General features: G+C 36.3%; 1 protein-coding gene across 2 annotated transcripts in view; it reads left to right on the top strand.

Annotated features, from left to right (window-relative positions):
• The window catches only part of PI31 (Proteasome inhibitor 31 kDa), a 78,664-nt gene that overhangs the window by 47,213 nt on the left and 14,319 nt on the right, over nucleotides 1-17,132 (top strand). For both annotated transcript variants that reach the window (XM_090388343.1, XM_090388344.1), the window contains one exon: nucleotides 6,430-6,576. In XM_090388343.1, the coding sequence (XP_090244469.1) occupies nucleotides 6,430-6,576 (147 nt within the window). The remainder of the gene's footprint in view (nucleotides 1-6,429; nucleotides 6,577-17,132) is intronic.

Below are 17,132 nucleotides of genomic sequence, written 5' to 3'. Positions count from 1 at the left end.
TGATAATTTATTGTGTTTGGTAATGTTTTGGTTACAAATGCGTGTTCAATCTTGGCTAGTCGGCACCTAACCATATTTTTCCCATAGGGCCTGTTGTTTATATTGCACGAGGGTTTCTAGGAACACAATTATCATACTATACGAGGACTGACTGTATAACAAATTATCCCAAGTCATTCATGGAATTTTAACAATTATAGCAGTACTGAGTGTAAGAGGATAATAAAGCCAGGTAAGAAAAACAAAATACTTCGTTCAGATCTTTTCTTTCTGGTGCAGCTTTGCAAATGCTTTTGACAGCCAAGTCTAGACAGCAGAGCTATTTTTATAAATGAAACTTTGACTCAATATTTCTGAAGAGTGCAAAATCTTCAACAGTATCTTGTAGCAATCACAACAACTCGATGTCCAACAGATAATGCAAACAGAAATCCACAGACAAAAATCGTAGATAAGCTAAAGTTTGTAAGCATATTGTACTGGCATACAATATTGTGGCTGTATTTTAACATAAGTGTATGTTGCATTTCAAGTCCAAAGTCTGGATTTTAAAAATCCTGCTTTCCTTCTGTTTTTTTCATAAAAAAATTACAAAATCTCCAGTATTTCAAAAGTTGGCAGTTACATATACCTTTTTGACCTGCAAAGCAAATAACGTGGATCAACAAGTATTTTTCATCGGAAAAAAAATGTTAACTAGATAGAACTCTGGACACTGATCCCAAATCTGTTTTCAGTTTTCTTCTAGCACATCTAGTTTTGGCACCTCCATAGCCAGGTGGGCAGGAGTAGCAGTGCATAGCACACGCTTCTTGATTAGACCGGGGTTCGAGCCCGTGACCACCAAATACGGAAAGGTTAGGGAATGACCACCGCATATCCCCTATGGCCTTAGTTGCTAATGCTCTTAAAAACCAAATAACAAATAAACAACACATCTAGTTTTTGTGATTTTTGTAATCTCATCATGCTAATGTAATCGGTACTAATTACTTTATCATGACAAGATTGATTTTACCAGTCACGTGTATTCAACCAACCTACATGAATATAATTATTATTGTTTATACATTAGTATGCATGTAATTTTTTGGATATGTATATGTCTGTATCCTTGTTATTTCGTAATTTAATTTGATTACAAATTTTTTCAAATAAAATCAAATCTATTACTAAACATTCATTTTTGTGCCTTGAAAGCATGGAATTCACCCCAACTAATCTACTGTGTAAGCAGCTCTTTTCCTAACTAAATTACAGTGCCCTACATTCGTGATGAATATTTGGAAAATTTACTGATTATACATCAGCTGACCTTTAGTTAACCAAAATAAGACATAGGGATTACATTATTTGTGCTGCCTGTTTGAACAGATTATGTAACAGTTGAACAAAAGGAAAAGTCAATTTGTCTTACTCATAATATGGAGGGAGCTAAAAGACCACAGTTGTGATTGTTATTTTTCTGGTACGAGTGTAACTGAATGCTCAGCAAAGAATAAGCACAAGCTTGTTTATCTAAACCTTGATTCAGTGATGAGACCAGACCCGCATGGTGGCAGTATGCCAATTCTCCGACCTCCATGGACAAGATTTTTTAGAATACATAATGAAATGCAATGAAGGTGCGATTGGCAGAGACCTGAGAACTTTAGTCAATTCTGAGCACAACAACAAAGAGACATTGAAACCTGAACTGTTTACCCAAGCTGAGCTGAATGACTTAATTAGAGATCTAGCCCTCCAAAGATAAAACCGAACTTCTTGCCTTGAGACTAAAGCAGAAACACATGATTGAGAAGAATGTCAAAATGACTTGCTATCAAAAAAAAAAAAAAAAAATTTGGTGATGTTCTTTACAGTAAATGATCTGCTGTGCTACTACTATGATATCAATGGAGTTTTTAGGAAATTTTCACAAATACACATTATGCCTGAATGGTGCCTCTTTGTTGATTCCTCATAGCAAAGTTTGAAAGTTTTAAGCTAAGGGGAGCTTAAAGTCATCCCTCCCCATTGTCCGCTCTGTTCATCTAAAGGAGAGACAGTATAACATGAAATAGACCTGATGTAGCTGAGTGGTGATGAGTGAGAATGCAGTAGCACGTTCTTTTAGTGGACTGTGGTTTAAGCCCATGACTGCTAAATACGAATAACAATTGTATTCATGATTTATTGTAAATTCCTTTTACATGATGGTTGTGCTGGAATATAAACAAGTATAAATAAGAATGCTGCTACTTTACTCAAAGCAATTCAATACAGCACTCCTGAGTGGAATATCTGAGGTGACCTCAAAGTCATTGGTATATTAATGAGTGAGCAAGGTGAGTTCACAAAATATTGTTTCATATGCCTATGGGAGAGCCATTCTGTCACAGTCCATTGCATCAGACATGACTGGCCTTATATGTGCTTCAGATATGAGCCAGGAATAAATAGTGTACACTATGTTCCCATTAGTGGATCCAGTGAAGATTTTCCTTCCATCTCTTCACATTAAACTTGGTCTTAATGAAGAAGGTTATGAAAAAAAAAGGGCAAGATGAATTCAATAGTATTTCATTACTTCGCCCAAGTGAGAAATTTCCAAAGATCAGTACCAAAAAAGTGAAAGATGAAAGCTTTTTAAAATGTCTGTGTATTAGAACTAAAAGCATTGCAGGCTTTCATCAGATAGCTTTGTGGAAACATTTATTGGGTAACCACAAGTCTCCCAAATACAGAGATAAGAGTTCAGAAGTGCTCAGTGCATATAAAAAATACTGGATGTCATATGTTGCCAAAACTTCATTTTTACATTTGCATTTAGACTTCTTTCCCAAAAACCTTAGCATGGTGAAAAAAAAGTCAATGGAAAATTGCTACCAAGGTTTCTGAAACAAATGTATGTATTGACAGATTACTGATGGATGTTGTACCTTGATGTTCTAGACAAAGTATACCAAAGGAAATCTGCACACTATTTTTAAATTGTATATATCTTTTTTACAGTAGTGTACTCCATTATTGAACTATGTATATAAAATTTATTAAGTTTAAACTATAAAAGTGATAAAAATGTAATTGTAACTATAGTCTCATGTTTTGAAATGTCTTGAATGAAATCTTTTGTAACTATAGTCTCATGTATTAGAAGTCATATTATGAAAATGTCACATGCTAGGAAAAAAACAGAACATATTTGAAGTCAGCATGCAAAACTGATTTATAAACATCTTTGAGGAGATGAGGTTAATTTTGTTGACCAGTTTAATTTCAGTGATAGCATCACTATTCATCAATATATTTCAATTCATCGTATAGAAGCCTCCAATAGAGCATGTATTTCATTTTAGCTTATAATTGTTGCTTCACTTCTTTTCAACTGTCATTACTGTTTCGTCTCGTGTAGACTGTTATCATGATCTTGCAGGCTTAATTGGCATTATTCTGATTTTATATAGACAATTATTTTCTTACAGATAATTATGTTATTTTATTAATTATCGTAAAGGTGATTTTGAAAAGGTGTACATAAATGAAGAGGTGACTTCTCCAACCCAAGAGGAACAAAAAAAATTCAGTTTTATGTTAGTTATAAAAGTTTCCTCCCTTCAAAGATATTACTCCCTGGAAGTTTGAGTGAATAACTTATTTTCTAACACTACAAAGGATCGACCACAGCTGAAGCCAGTTCATTTATTACAGGCAATAATTTCTATTATAATAGTTTACAACAGATTCAAAATGCCTACCACCAACTTTGACATAGAGCTGAGCTCATTTCAGCATAGACTGCTAGACACATCTAAACATTCTTTGAGTATGGCAGATAGAGGCACAGGGTGACCCATTTGTTTACTGCGCTGGAAAGACTTATTCTCGAGTCCCCATAGCTAAAAATGAGAAAATTTAAGTCCGAGTAACTTGGAGGTCACGTCAAGTTCAACTCTCCCAATCCATTTGTCTGGGAAGGTGTTCTTAAGCTATAATGAGGCAGTTAAATTGGAGTGCCATCATGTGCAAGTCATACACCAAAAATTTGCAGTACCTGTCTCTAGTCAGCTTTTTCAGCAACATAAAGTCCAACCAAGATATTACCAACTCTTCTGCACCAGATAGGGTGAAACTGTTATATGTAAAGTTATATATACAGTGGATTCCAGTTATTTGGGCCACCAGTTAATCGGGGCAGCCGATTATTTGGGGCAAATCTTAAAAAACAGAAACCAATTGAGAAAATAGCCAGGGTTTACTTCGCTTAATTGGGACAGCATGCCGTTTAATCGGGGCAGGAGACCGCAGCACTGGAGATTACCCTACGATTGTCTCCGATGGTACCACGTAGTTCAGTCGAAATTCTGGAGGTCACAACCATAAAACAATTAGCAGTCACCTGTTTATTGGGTTTTCTGTTAGTGAAATCTATCATAAATGGGCAGTAAACTCTATCTTACTGAATTTGCAATAATACCGACAGCTGGAATTCTGTGGGTTATTATGGTGAAATGTGTTTACATTTCCATGAAATCTTCAATCATATAAAAAAATTAATTTTCAGCTCTTCTCTTCATTCCTATTTTTAAAGCTTTGTAACTCGTTACTCCGTTCTCACTTGCGTGTATCGTGTTACTTGCAATTTGTGTGTGCCGTGTTCTTTGTTATTGATTACTTATCTTTTTACTGTTTTAAATTTTAACCCCCACCCACAAATGTCAGTGAACAGAAATATCAACAAGTTTAGTTAGTATGTACGTATTAATTATTCCAGTTATCACGTATATTCTTCCAATTTTCACGTATCATTTAATTTTTTTGATTGGTAAGGTAATAAAGGGTAAATTTGTGCATAATATATCTTTGCTTTTATAGCCTGTGGATAATATTTCTCCTATTTTCACTAATTAGACTCTCTGTTTAATAGAATTAAAAAAATTCAATTCACAAACGTGATCACAATGACCGGTGCTTACTGCACATTGTATAGTGAATGGTACTTTACTATGGTGAGTTTGTCGTAACATGATTTGATTGTACAGTGGACCAATTGTAAAGGGGGGGGGGATACATTGTATTTTTAACTATTTACATAAAACTTCGGATAATTGGGGCAGCCGCTTAATCGGGCCAAAATGCACTAGTCCCGGTGTTTCCAAATAACCGGAATGGACTGTATATAATTTTCAACATGCAAAGCAAATAACACAAGTCAAATCTTTTTCATCAGGGGAAAAAAAAAGTGAACTAAACCCTTTGGACATTGATTCCAAATATGTTTTCAGAGCTTGCAGCAACATATGGGCCAACCAAGACATCGCTAACTCTCCTAGACATGTTAATCTGTGCTAATGGCCCCTTTGTGCAGTATCGTAAGGTTTGCTCTGTGCCAGTGGCTGTTGTAGAAGTTTAATTCCGTCTTTACTGAAACCCACTTTGCCTGTGAATAAAATACCAGAAAAGATTAATAATGCACTGCTGAAACAGGTACTGACAAAATTCTTCTTGAGAAAGATAATCTTCTGGATTATTATCTTGAACCTGGTGTAAATGGTATGTTTACAGCTTTTCATGGAGAACTCAAAAGATAGTTGCTGGGATCTGTTTATCTCTACAACAATTTCTTGGTTCTGGTTTTGGGATCATCTGCAATGTGAAGAAGAATTTGTTATTTCTTGTTAATTGTTCTCATCTATCTCCCCCTTCCCACCTCTCTCTCTCTCTCTGATGCTGAAAAGTATTGAGACACATTGAAAAGTATCATCACCATGCTAAGGTCGATTTAGAAACTTTTGGTGTAGACACTTTACCTCCATGTGATTACTGTTTGCAGTCTGTTCTTCAAACGAGTACTGATATAGTTCAAATGAGTACTGATATACCTGCCAATTTCCCCACACAAAATGAGCATCCTGGGCACCCTTGTTTTGGTGCTCTTTCTCTCTCGCACTCTCTCTATAACCAACGAGGTTACTAGAAGAAAACACTTCTTTTATCATTAAGACTAGCATTGCTAAATGTGGTGAAGGAGGGTGATGGGAACTGTAGGAAGAGAGTATGGAAAGACAGTTTTTGTTTTATGTACCTGCCTAAGACTAAGGAATTATGAATGGCTAATAAAGCTTTTAAGAGCCTTTTTGTTTCTTTTAAGCTAGAGAATTCACCTCTCAGTTTATGTGCACCTTTTCAGAAACACCCTTTCATACAGACAGAAATACTTATGAAAAATGTTTCAGGCGTATGCAAGTAATAAAGGTTAGCCACAATTGATGTACACAATCTTTATTGCTTAATGACATTGATAAAAAAATTTTATTTCATAGTTGAGGCATTTATGGAATATGTTATATTATCATTAATTTTATTTTATACCAGATATTTTTGGTAATTTACTCTCAACAGTGACCTCATTAAATGTATTTTTCTTTTCTTTTTATCCTTTGAATCCAGTATAAGTTCTCCTCTGAGTGTAGGCAGAGGAGATCTTGATCCACTATTAGGAGGATATGGAGGTGGCATGTTGATGGACCCTCGTTCATTACCAGGTAGACCTTTTCATGTAGATCCAAGGCCACCAATCGGAGGAAGACTTCCCAGGTATCATTAAAAGTTTACACTGTAGTAGAACTACTATTAATCAGTATTTCTGTCATTCTTTTGCAATTGTAGACATTGTAGATATTTTATAAGCAATTTTATGTATATATGCTTTTTTGTACATAATGCTTGTGAGACAGGACTAATTGTTTTATTGATGATTAATTGTAAATGAAATAAGCATTAGCTAAAATATGTTAAAAATATTTAATTGTTGTTGAAATGTTTTACCTTGTGAGTATTCTTCCACATGAAGTAACCAGAAAGATTCATGCTTTGTTTGAAATCAGAATGTGATAAGTGATGTAAAACTGTTAAGTGCTGTATCACATGGAACAGCTTGCAGAATACTATGTGCTTTAAAGTTTTATGGAATTATGTAAATTATATTAGAGAGAAGAGCAAAAAATGTTAGGCACAGGGGGAAGCATAACGAATGTCCTGAATGTCCTTGTCATTTTTCTCATAGCAAAATATTGCTTGGTAAAGCTTTGCTTGTATTTGCTATTGTGAATTAGCTAATCGAAGCAGGAGGTTACAATCAGGTTACATAGTAAATATTTTGCTAACCCAAATACACATTATGGTGAGAAGGTTGTTGTAATGAACATTAAACATAATGTTTATGTATGTTTATGTTACCAGTTTCTAATGAATGTTAATATGTAATGTTTTTGTTGTTGTTAGTGCTGTACTTAATGTTATAATATTTGTGCATGTGGATCTTTCAGCATCTACTAAAGCTCCTCTTGACTTCATCAGTATATTTGTCCTTGTTCACTTATTTATATTCTGACACATATCAAATTGTTACTGTAATTAGAGGAAAGAAATGGAAATTCATATAAAAACAGTCACTTAAACCCATGCAGAAATTTTACAGATCAGTACAGGTTGCAGTGTAAATAAATATGCTAATCACCCAACCAATCTTAAAATTTCTTTGTAGTTAAGACCATGCCAGTTAGACATTTGAAAAATCTTACCTGTTTACTCAAAAAAGTATGCAATTTTTGGAATAGATTTGCATCAAAATTATCTTTCCTTTTAGTTTGCCATAAGTAGATTGTTACTTTATTTTCACTTTTTGTTGCAGTAACTGCAGGTTCACTAACTTTTTTTTTTTTTTTTTTTTAACAGTCTTTTGAGGGTGGTTGCCTAACCAAATCAGAAAATTTTGATGCAGATTTCATGGTGGTGTGCACATGTTAGAATATACAGTATGAACCAAAAACTCTTCCACCCCCTCCCAACAATCATATTTTAAACCATTTTTCATGAGTTCACTTGCTTGTATAGCCTGTGGTGTGTATTCTGAAGGCATTCTTGTAGATAATCCTAACTAAACTGATGATTCTTTACTACGTCCCAAATCTACAAAGTTGTAGAAAACTGAAACTAAAAACTTGGTACATTTCTGGATGAAACTGAATCATTGAGGAAGTGGGCTGCTGATTTCAGCAGAAGGAAACTAGAAATGCACCATTAATTTGCCCTTGGTGCTAAAGCAACTCAGTGATAAAGTAAATTCAAGCAATCTATAAAGTTCTTTCTATTTAAAAGATATATATTAGTTTTTTGTTTAATATTCAGTTCTTCCATTTTTGTTATAATCAGCAGCTACTATTTACACAAGCAGTATGTATAGCCCAGAAGGGAAAGTTACATTTCTGTTCTTTTTATTTATTAAAAACTAACCCAGCTAACCTTTCCCAGCCATTTAGTCAGTGGTTGGCATCGCTCTAGCCTCCATGTGACAGAGCCAAAAACTTGGCAGTTAAGCCAACCCTCAGGACTAAAGGAGCAAACATGGATACAAATGTGAAAACTTTCCCCTTTCGTCATACAGAAATGTCTGTAGAAAGCAGCAGTATCACCAAAAATGTTAAAAGGGTTTCGGTCGGATGATCTACTGATAGAGATGGCTAAACCTAAACATTCAGAATACTTACTAAAGCTTACATCGTTAACTGGAATTTCAGTTCAAATTTTTCCATGTGCCATGCTAAACTCCTCCTAGGGAGTTATAAATGAATGTGACCTGTTAAACTTTTCACAAGAGGAAACAGTCCAAGTATTACAGGATCAGAGGGTGACACAAGCGAAATGTATAATGATCCGAAAAGATGGTAATGTAATACCAGCTAACATCATAAGACCAAGAATAACCTACCAAGAAGCAAGAAAACAAGTAAAATTAATTATACTAGGGAATACGTGTTTAACCAAGTTCAGTTGTATTGTTGAACTTGGTTGAAACAGTACTTGATCTCCATGCAGACGATGATACGGAGACAAGATGCTCTCTTGTTTCAAACATAGAAAGAGAAGGTCGGGATCCTGTCCATAAATAAAAAGGTAAAAATAATTGGCATGTGGAATAGTCTCATAAAAAAAACAAAGCTTTGTTTTTCTCTAGCAAAAACAGATGATGTAGTACATTCTTCAGTTCAACTGCAGAGGTTTACATAGCAAGATCAATGACTTCTATGATTTTAATCTCCCAATATGACCCAGTAGCCATCTGCTTCCAAGAGAATAATTTAATCCCATAGGTAGGTTAGATTTAAAACTATACGTTGTTTTGAAAAGACAAATTTAACTTCCTCCACCCAAAGAGGTGTGGCACTTCTAATAGACTCAAGAATACCACCATCCAGACATATCTCTCTTCAATCCTTAATTGAAAGTTGCTGTCCATATTACATTCAGATTTTCTTTAACTATCATTCTGTATGCCTTTTGCCAAATCATCCAAGCATTACAATGACCTAGAATAACTTGTAGCACAAAATTTTTTTTTATGTAAACCCCAAACACGAGAAGTGTTAGAACCTATATCACTTAGTACTGTGCTTGGGTTGGAGGTTGAGAAAATGAAAGAAGATATTTGTTGACATTGGACTTGAACTTCTGTAGACTGTAATTTTCAGGAAATACATATGAAGGAAGGTTGTTCCAGAAAACAGCAGTTGAATGAATAAACGAGGAAGATGAAAAGTTGGTTCTGTGAGTTTGAAGTTGGACAGTAAATGGATGTTGACTGGTGGCGGCACGTGTTTGGACTGTTTTGAAAGAGAGCAGGAATTATAGAAGCCAATTCAGAAGAACAGTGCCCATGGAAGTATCTGTAGAAGAGGCATGCAGCAGAAATACATCTATGAGACAGCGAGTGGAGAGACTCTGTTAGAGATGAGGAGTCATTAATTAACCTAACTGCCCTCTTCTGAATGGAATCAAGAAGCCTGAGAGAGGTTTTGGGAGCACCACCCCAGATGTGGCAACAATATTCCATGGCAGGGCGGATTTGCGTTTTATACAGAGTGAGCACCTGTTTTGAAGAAAAGTAACGTCGAGAGCGAAAGAGAAAACCAAGTTTTTTAGATGCAGAGGAAGCAATATTTGTAATGTGCTTGTGCCAAGAGAGATTAGAAGTCAGAGTAATCCCCAAAAGAGGTATATCATTTTGCCTAGAAATCTGAGTGTCACTAAAGGTAAGCATAGGAGCAGAAGAATCCTTTTTGTGAGATATAAGACAAGACTGAGTTTTAGAAGGGTTGAAATCAACTAAGTTGTCTTTGCCCTACTGAGAATTACCTGAAGATCGGCATTTAAGGAATTGGTAGCAGATTTTCGAGAAGTTGAAGCTGATTGAGCAGGACAAGGTTTCTCAAATTGGAAAGTGGAATGCAATGTGCTATCATCAGCAAAACTGTGGATAGGATTTACAGTCAATGGAAGAAGGTCATTAATATACAAGAGGAAAAGAGTGGGGGAAAGAAGTGAACCTTGTGGGACACTGGCTTAATGGAGAAGTTAGAAGACAGAGAGCCATCTACCATCAACCTCAGTGAGCGATCAGAGAGAAAACTGGATAACCAGTTACTAAAAACAGTTGGCAAACAATAAGATGGCTTGTTTAGAAGATCTTTACGCCAAACACGATCGAAAGCCTTTGAGATGTCAAGAGCAACTACTTGTGTTTCTGAACCTTTCCATTGAATTAGTCCATAAATTGGATAACATAAGCCAGAATATCACCAGTGGATCGACACAGATGGGATCAATACTGGCGATCGTTGATCAGATGGAAGGTTTCTAGGTAGTTTAAGAGTTGTCGGTTAATTGATTTCTCCATTATTTAGAAAGAGTAGAAGTAATTGCAATGGGACGATAATTGGATGGGAGGGATTTGTCACCCTTTTTAGGAACTGGCTGGATATGAGCAAATTTCCAAGCAGAAGGAAAAACGCCATTGGAATAAGAAAGTGAAAAAAGGCGGCAAAGAATAGGAGTAAGTTCAGGAGCACAGGTTTTGAGAACAAGTGGAGAAATACCATCGGGACCTGAAGCTTTCTTAGCATCACGATTCGTCAAAATCCTTTTGACGGAAGACCACAGTAGGCAAAAATGGAGCGTGTTGGAAATGGTGGGAGGTGTTTTACCAAGATCATTAATACATGAGTTGGAAGAAAAATGGGATGCTAGGAAGTCAGCTTTATCCTTGGCTGAAGTGACAACAGAACCATCTGGTTTGGACAGAGGTTTTTTTTTTTTTTGTTGTTGTTGGCGCATCGGCTTCTGTGGCCATAGTGCACCTCCCAAGGTTTTTGTAGTACTTTGATCCAAGCCCAAGGCAGGATTCAAACCCACGACCTTTGGGGTTGCCAGGCAGGCACTTTACCCACCCAGCTAGCCCGGTCGGCTAGACAGAGGTGGGAGCAGAGATGGGCAAAAGTTGCGGCCAATAGCTTTGGCAAGAGACCAGAATGCTCTGCTACCATTAGGGCAGGAAGCAAGTTTTCTACTCTTAGCCTGTTCAAACTCTAGTTTGGACTGATTAATAACTGCTTTACAACTGTTGCGAGCTTTGGTGTAGGCAGAAAATGAAACTGAAGAATTAGAAACAAGCCAATTACGATATGCAACATTCTTCTCTTGGACAGCCTTAGCACATTTATTGGAAAACCAAGGTTTAGATAAAGGACGATATTTTAAAGTGGAGTGTGGGATAAAGGATTCCATTCCTGCAAGAATAATTTCACTCACACGATCTGAGCAAACGTTGACATCAGAAGTTTTGAAACAGTAATCCGACCAAGGAAAAGAAGAAAAGAAGTCTCGCAGGTCATCCCATTTTGCATTCTTGTAATGCCAAACAACACAAGGTTGGGAATAGCCATGAGACAAAGGTTCCATTGGAGAAGAGACAATCACCAAGTTGTGATCTGAAGTGCCTAAAGGACCTCTCACTTCGACCGTGTACTTAGAAGGGTTGTTTGTGAGAAAAAGATCAACCGTATTGGCTGTATGATTAGGATTGTCCGGTATTCTTGTAGGTAAATGAACAATCTGTGCAAGGTCATTAGTAATTGCAAAAGCCTCAGCATCTCGACTAGTTGGGTCGGTGTGACTAGAAAACAGAAGCCAGCTGGAGTTGTGAACATTAAAATCGCCAAGGAAAATTACCGCACTGTTAGGAATGTTGGAATGGAGAAAGTCAAGTTGCAAAGAGAGGAAGTCAAAAAGCTCCAAGTGATTAGTGGAGTTGGGAGAATGGTAGAGACAACAGATGAATTTGACACAATGAGGTAGAGAGATTTTAAGCCAAAGAAGATCAAAGAGAGGAGATTCCAAATTGCTAAGTCTCTGACAGGGAATATCAGAAAGGACATATGCACAAGTACCACCTTTGAGGCGAAAGGAATCGTACAGCGAATAATTTGGGCATCAGAGATGAGCAGTAGTTGAATCAACCGATAACTGAGATTCTGTCAGAAAAGGTACATGGGGTTTGGCAGATTACAAGTGGAAATGGACATCATTGAGATTAGAGTTGAGACCACGTATATTTGTGAAATGAATTAGGAAGTGCCTGGAAGGTTTAGATATTTTTGCAGATAAGCTTGCTCTATTAGTTTGACAATTCATGGTGTATTCAATAGTAAGAAAAAGTGGGTGGGACATGCTGTATGAAGTAATGAAATTTTTGGATATGGCGTACACATGGTAAGAATATACTCAGATCCCTGACATAACGTGGCCTCGATAATGCTCCCCGCATACACACTACTCTGACTTCCTCCAGTCACTATAGAGGTAGCAAGATTTTACACTAGCTGATCCGGAAGTCTCCTAGAGAGTTACCAATAGATTTGGTCCGGTGTACTAACTAGCGCTGGCCTGCAAACACCGTTTTAGAGCTGTACCCTCGAAATGTAAGGAATATTGGATCTCGCCACGATGTCCATCATAACCTCAAAAGTCATCAATCATACTGCATGATGGGAGATGTGGGGAAGCACAAATATTTACTCCTTTCTGTATTGTGTGACTTCATTGTTCATCAACCATTATGGGGTTCTGCCCATGTGGACAAAAGAGAAGAGATCATAGAGAATTTACTGGATCAGTAAAATCTAATATTACTTAACACTGGATCACATACTCACATGCATTCCCACCAAGATCCACTTCTGCTGTTGACCTCTCTATATGCTTCACCAATCTATTCCCAAGCATTGAGTGGATAGTACTATTTGCCCTCTTGGCAACAATCATTTTCCTGTCATCTGTAAATTACAAATGTCAAGATCATTACATGGAGAAAATGGAGCAACCTTGAAATTCTTCAAAGCGTATTGGAAAAAATTTTCTGCAAGCATCTCTCTTAACAATCACATTATGCAGAATTAGTCCATAGACAGCATGACTAAATACATAACTAATCAAATACTAGAAGCAGCTATGAAGTCAGTACCCCCAGTTATATAGTGGAAAATGCAAATGTTTCAACCTGTGGTGGAATGAACTTTGTAGTAAAGCAAAACAAGAAAGAAATAAAGCATGTCACTTATTTTGGTCTTGGAGCTCCTATTTATGATTCTTCTAGAAATAGCAGTCTTATAAAATGGAACATCTCCAGCACAGAACCTTTATATAGAAGTACATGAACCCACACTACATCTCAGAAGAAAAACCTTACTGCTCAGTTATGCAGCTAAAATTGGAGTTTACATTACATCCTGCCCATAAATACCTTTTTGATCCACTGTTGGTACAATTTTATGAAAATAAGCCAAATGAAAACAAACCTGCTGGAATTAGATTACAAGAGATGATAAACACTTGGAACATTAATCTTGAAAACATTTGCAAAGAAATAGACCAACCAGTTCCACCCTGGTCCCTAGAAAAAGCTTCCTATGATAATTACTTAAAACATTGGGGAAAAAATTCATTAGTTGCCTGCAACATCTAGCAACTACATGCAATTCATTCAACTGATAATTCTCATTGTTATCAAATTTACACCGATTCCTCAAACAGATTAGGTTTTTTTTTTTTTTTTTTTATGATGAAAATTGAAATGATGCAAATCTGACTTGACCTTTTCAACTATTTGAAACAAATCCAGTCGTGTCATAAATTCTTATTTATTATAACTTCTTCATGAACTGACCTCATAGGCAATCTCTGGATAAGCGTATCCTTGTGCTGTTAAACAGCTATACAAACAACTACAGTACCGGTAATTCAAGTGTCCAGTAAAATATTAGATAACACACTCTTGATCCTGATCTTGTGGAGAAAATTGTGAGATCAGACTTTTCTAGTTCAGGAGAATGTAGCTTTATTTTTGGGACCTCTTTGTGAGGAAAATCGGCTGTCCAGAGTGTATTATTGTTTAATTGATAATATTAATTGCATATGAACTGAAAGTTTAGTGGATAATTATAGGGACATGCTGAAAAAATGCCATGTATTAGGTCAACTTATTTGTCTGCAGTTCTGCTTAGACACAATAGGAGGGACTATATCTGAAAGCCATGTATGTTAAGTCAAGACTTGAGGGAATCTGCAAGGCTTTTGGGAGGACATTTTTATCAGCATGCTCAACCTTAGTAGATAATAATTGTAAAGATGGTATACATATGAACATAGATAGTCAAGGGGGTCTTTGCCAATATTATTGAAGTAACCATAAGGGTTAGGGTGAAGTGCTAAGAGGAAATGTAGATGGGAATTTTATTAATGACGTGAATCACATTAACACTTGCAGGCATCTAAAGAGTTTTTTAGTGTGAGCCACATAAACCAGAGACATAGTATTAGAAGGATGTTTGGTGGAAAGCAATGTTTTAAATGGGCAAGAATCCAGTGTTAGGGTAGCAAACTTAAATAACTTTAAGAGCTATTAAGAACGCACAAGTACACTTAGTTTGAACTGTGTTTATAACAATAGTAGAAGTGTTCTAACAATATGAATGAGTTTGAACTCTTGGTTAGCAGAACTAATGCGAGCATAATGGGGCTAAGAGAAGGTTGGTGTCACCCAGATTCTGGATTCTTATTGGTTCAATTATTCATTAAAATTGGACCAAAACAGGTAGTTATCATTATTTTCTGGTGCTTTTTTTAGGTGATGAAACACTTGTTGTTTTCACCATGTCTGTCTATCTGTCTGGACAGACATGAAAATACCACTGGATGGATTTTCACAAAATTTTATGTTTGGGCTTTTCAAAAAAAATTCCAGAGCTCTCCAGAAGTCATTAAAATTGAACCAATAAGAATTCATCTCCCTTTACACTAAAATCTTGAGTTATTTCTATATGTAAATGGATGTTTTAGATGTTTGGGCATTACCCAATATGGAAAAGTCAGATCAGCATCAGATTTTCAGTACATATTCTGTTAGTACCTGGGAAAGTTTTGGGAACGATTCTTATTTATTCTCTTGTTCCTCTTCCCTATAGAAATTTTTATTTAGAATTTTTGATTTTCAGGCAGTACTCAAAAATAGTTGGGATTGATGCCAAATTTTTAGTGTGTTTGCCTCTGGAAAGGTTTAGGTCCAATTCCAAAATTGCCCCCCCCCCCCCCCAACACAAAAATCTATATGCATAAATGAAAGAAAGTGTTTTGGGCATTACTCAAGAAGAAAATGTTGGATCAACACAAAATTTTCGGCACATCTTTTGTTGGCCCATGGGTTTTTTTTTTTTTTTTTTTAAGTCTAGTTTTAGGTGACTGGATCCAGTACCATCAATACTGACAACTGTGGAATGTTACCATACATATAGACACCCTTCAGCACCTTGTGCAGTCTATACCATGATGTATTTAGTCCATGCTGTGTGTTGAATGTGGCACAACCAAGTATCAGGTAAGTATTCGTAATTCAAAATTATTTAAGTGTAGATATTATATATTGCAGTTATATTGTCAGAAGGGCATTTTTCAAGAACTTATTTTCCAATGTTTATTTTATGATAACTAGCTAAAAAGAGAACAAAACCCAAAGTATCTAGGATGCTGGGAGGTTCCTTTACATTTTGGGAGCTGCCTTGCTCCCTTCTGAGATCATAATGTAGCATCAACATCTGTAGAAACCTGAAAAAGGAAATAAATAAATAAACTAATTTCACGTGTTTATTTATGCAGCTTTGTATTCTCTCTTTAGCTAATTATAGGGTGTATTTTATTTATGATTTTGGTACTGGTTGATGAGGCACACTTTGGCCCCTTTGTGATAAGAACTTATCATGCTAAATTTATGACATTATTGTTCATTTAGTAAGTCATCTAATAAGATTATTATCACTGTGTCAGAGCAATAAAGCCGCTAGCTGAAGTATTGTTACACAGTAAAATAAAGCATTAAAAATATTATATTAACTTATAAATACAAATGGGCCTGTTGTACTGGATTCCATTGTGTAAGGAGATTAATGATGCTGTATATATCCAGTAATAAATTTAATGACAAATGACAAGAATGTAGCCATCAGGGGTCTATTTTACCCTGAAAGCTACATTCTTATCATTTGTCATTAAATTTATTACTGGATATATACAGTATCATTATATTAACTTATTTTGAATTTTATTACAAGGGTGGTTCAATAAAGAATTGCCCTGACATAGCTGCAAAGGTGCTAGCCTGTTGATTCTTGGCACAGGTTTTAGTCCTTCTCTACATAGCCCATTTTTCCCATTGATGGATGAGGCTACGGATACTGTTTTTGTAGAAGTAGTGAGGTTGGTCTTTGAACCATGACTCTGTTGAAGAAATGAGTGTCTCATCGTCAAGGAAGTGGGTCCCCCGAAGAAATAATTTGAGGGAAGGAAACCAGAAGTCCAATGGTGCAAGATCGGGTGAATAGGATGGGGTAGTATTTCATATCCACAAGTAAGTGGCCACTTGTGTTGTTGCAATTACAGAAGTATGAACTGGAACATAGTTTTGAAGCATTCTCACACCTTTGGACAGCATGCCACGCCTACATATTTTGATTTTCTTCCTTAATTTTGTAAGTTGGCATAATAGGCACCTGTAATTGTTCTACCTTTCGGCAGGTAATCAGTCATTATTACACCTTTCACATCCCAAAACGGCGCCTCCGTAGCCAGGTGGGCAGGAGCAGCAGTGCGTGCACACGCTTCTTGATTAGACCAGGGTTTGAACCCGTAACCGCCAAATACGGAGGATGCAGAAAGGTCAGTGGAATGACCCCCGCATATCTCCGGAGCAATATGGCCTTAGTTGCTAA

Source organism: Mastigoproctus giganteus, chromosome 14, assembly GCF_048544385.1.
Source record: "Mastigoproctus giganteus isolate SK-2022 chromosome 14, ASM4854438v1, whole genome shotgun sequence".
Lineage (NCBI taxonomy): Eukaryota > Metazoa > Arthropoda > Arachnida > Uropygi > Thelyphonidae > Mastigoproctus > Mastigoproctus giganteus.
The sequence above is the reverse complement of the archived record's forward strand: the minus strand, read 5'-3'. Positions and strand labels throughout refer to the sequence as shown.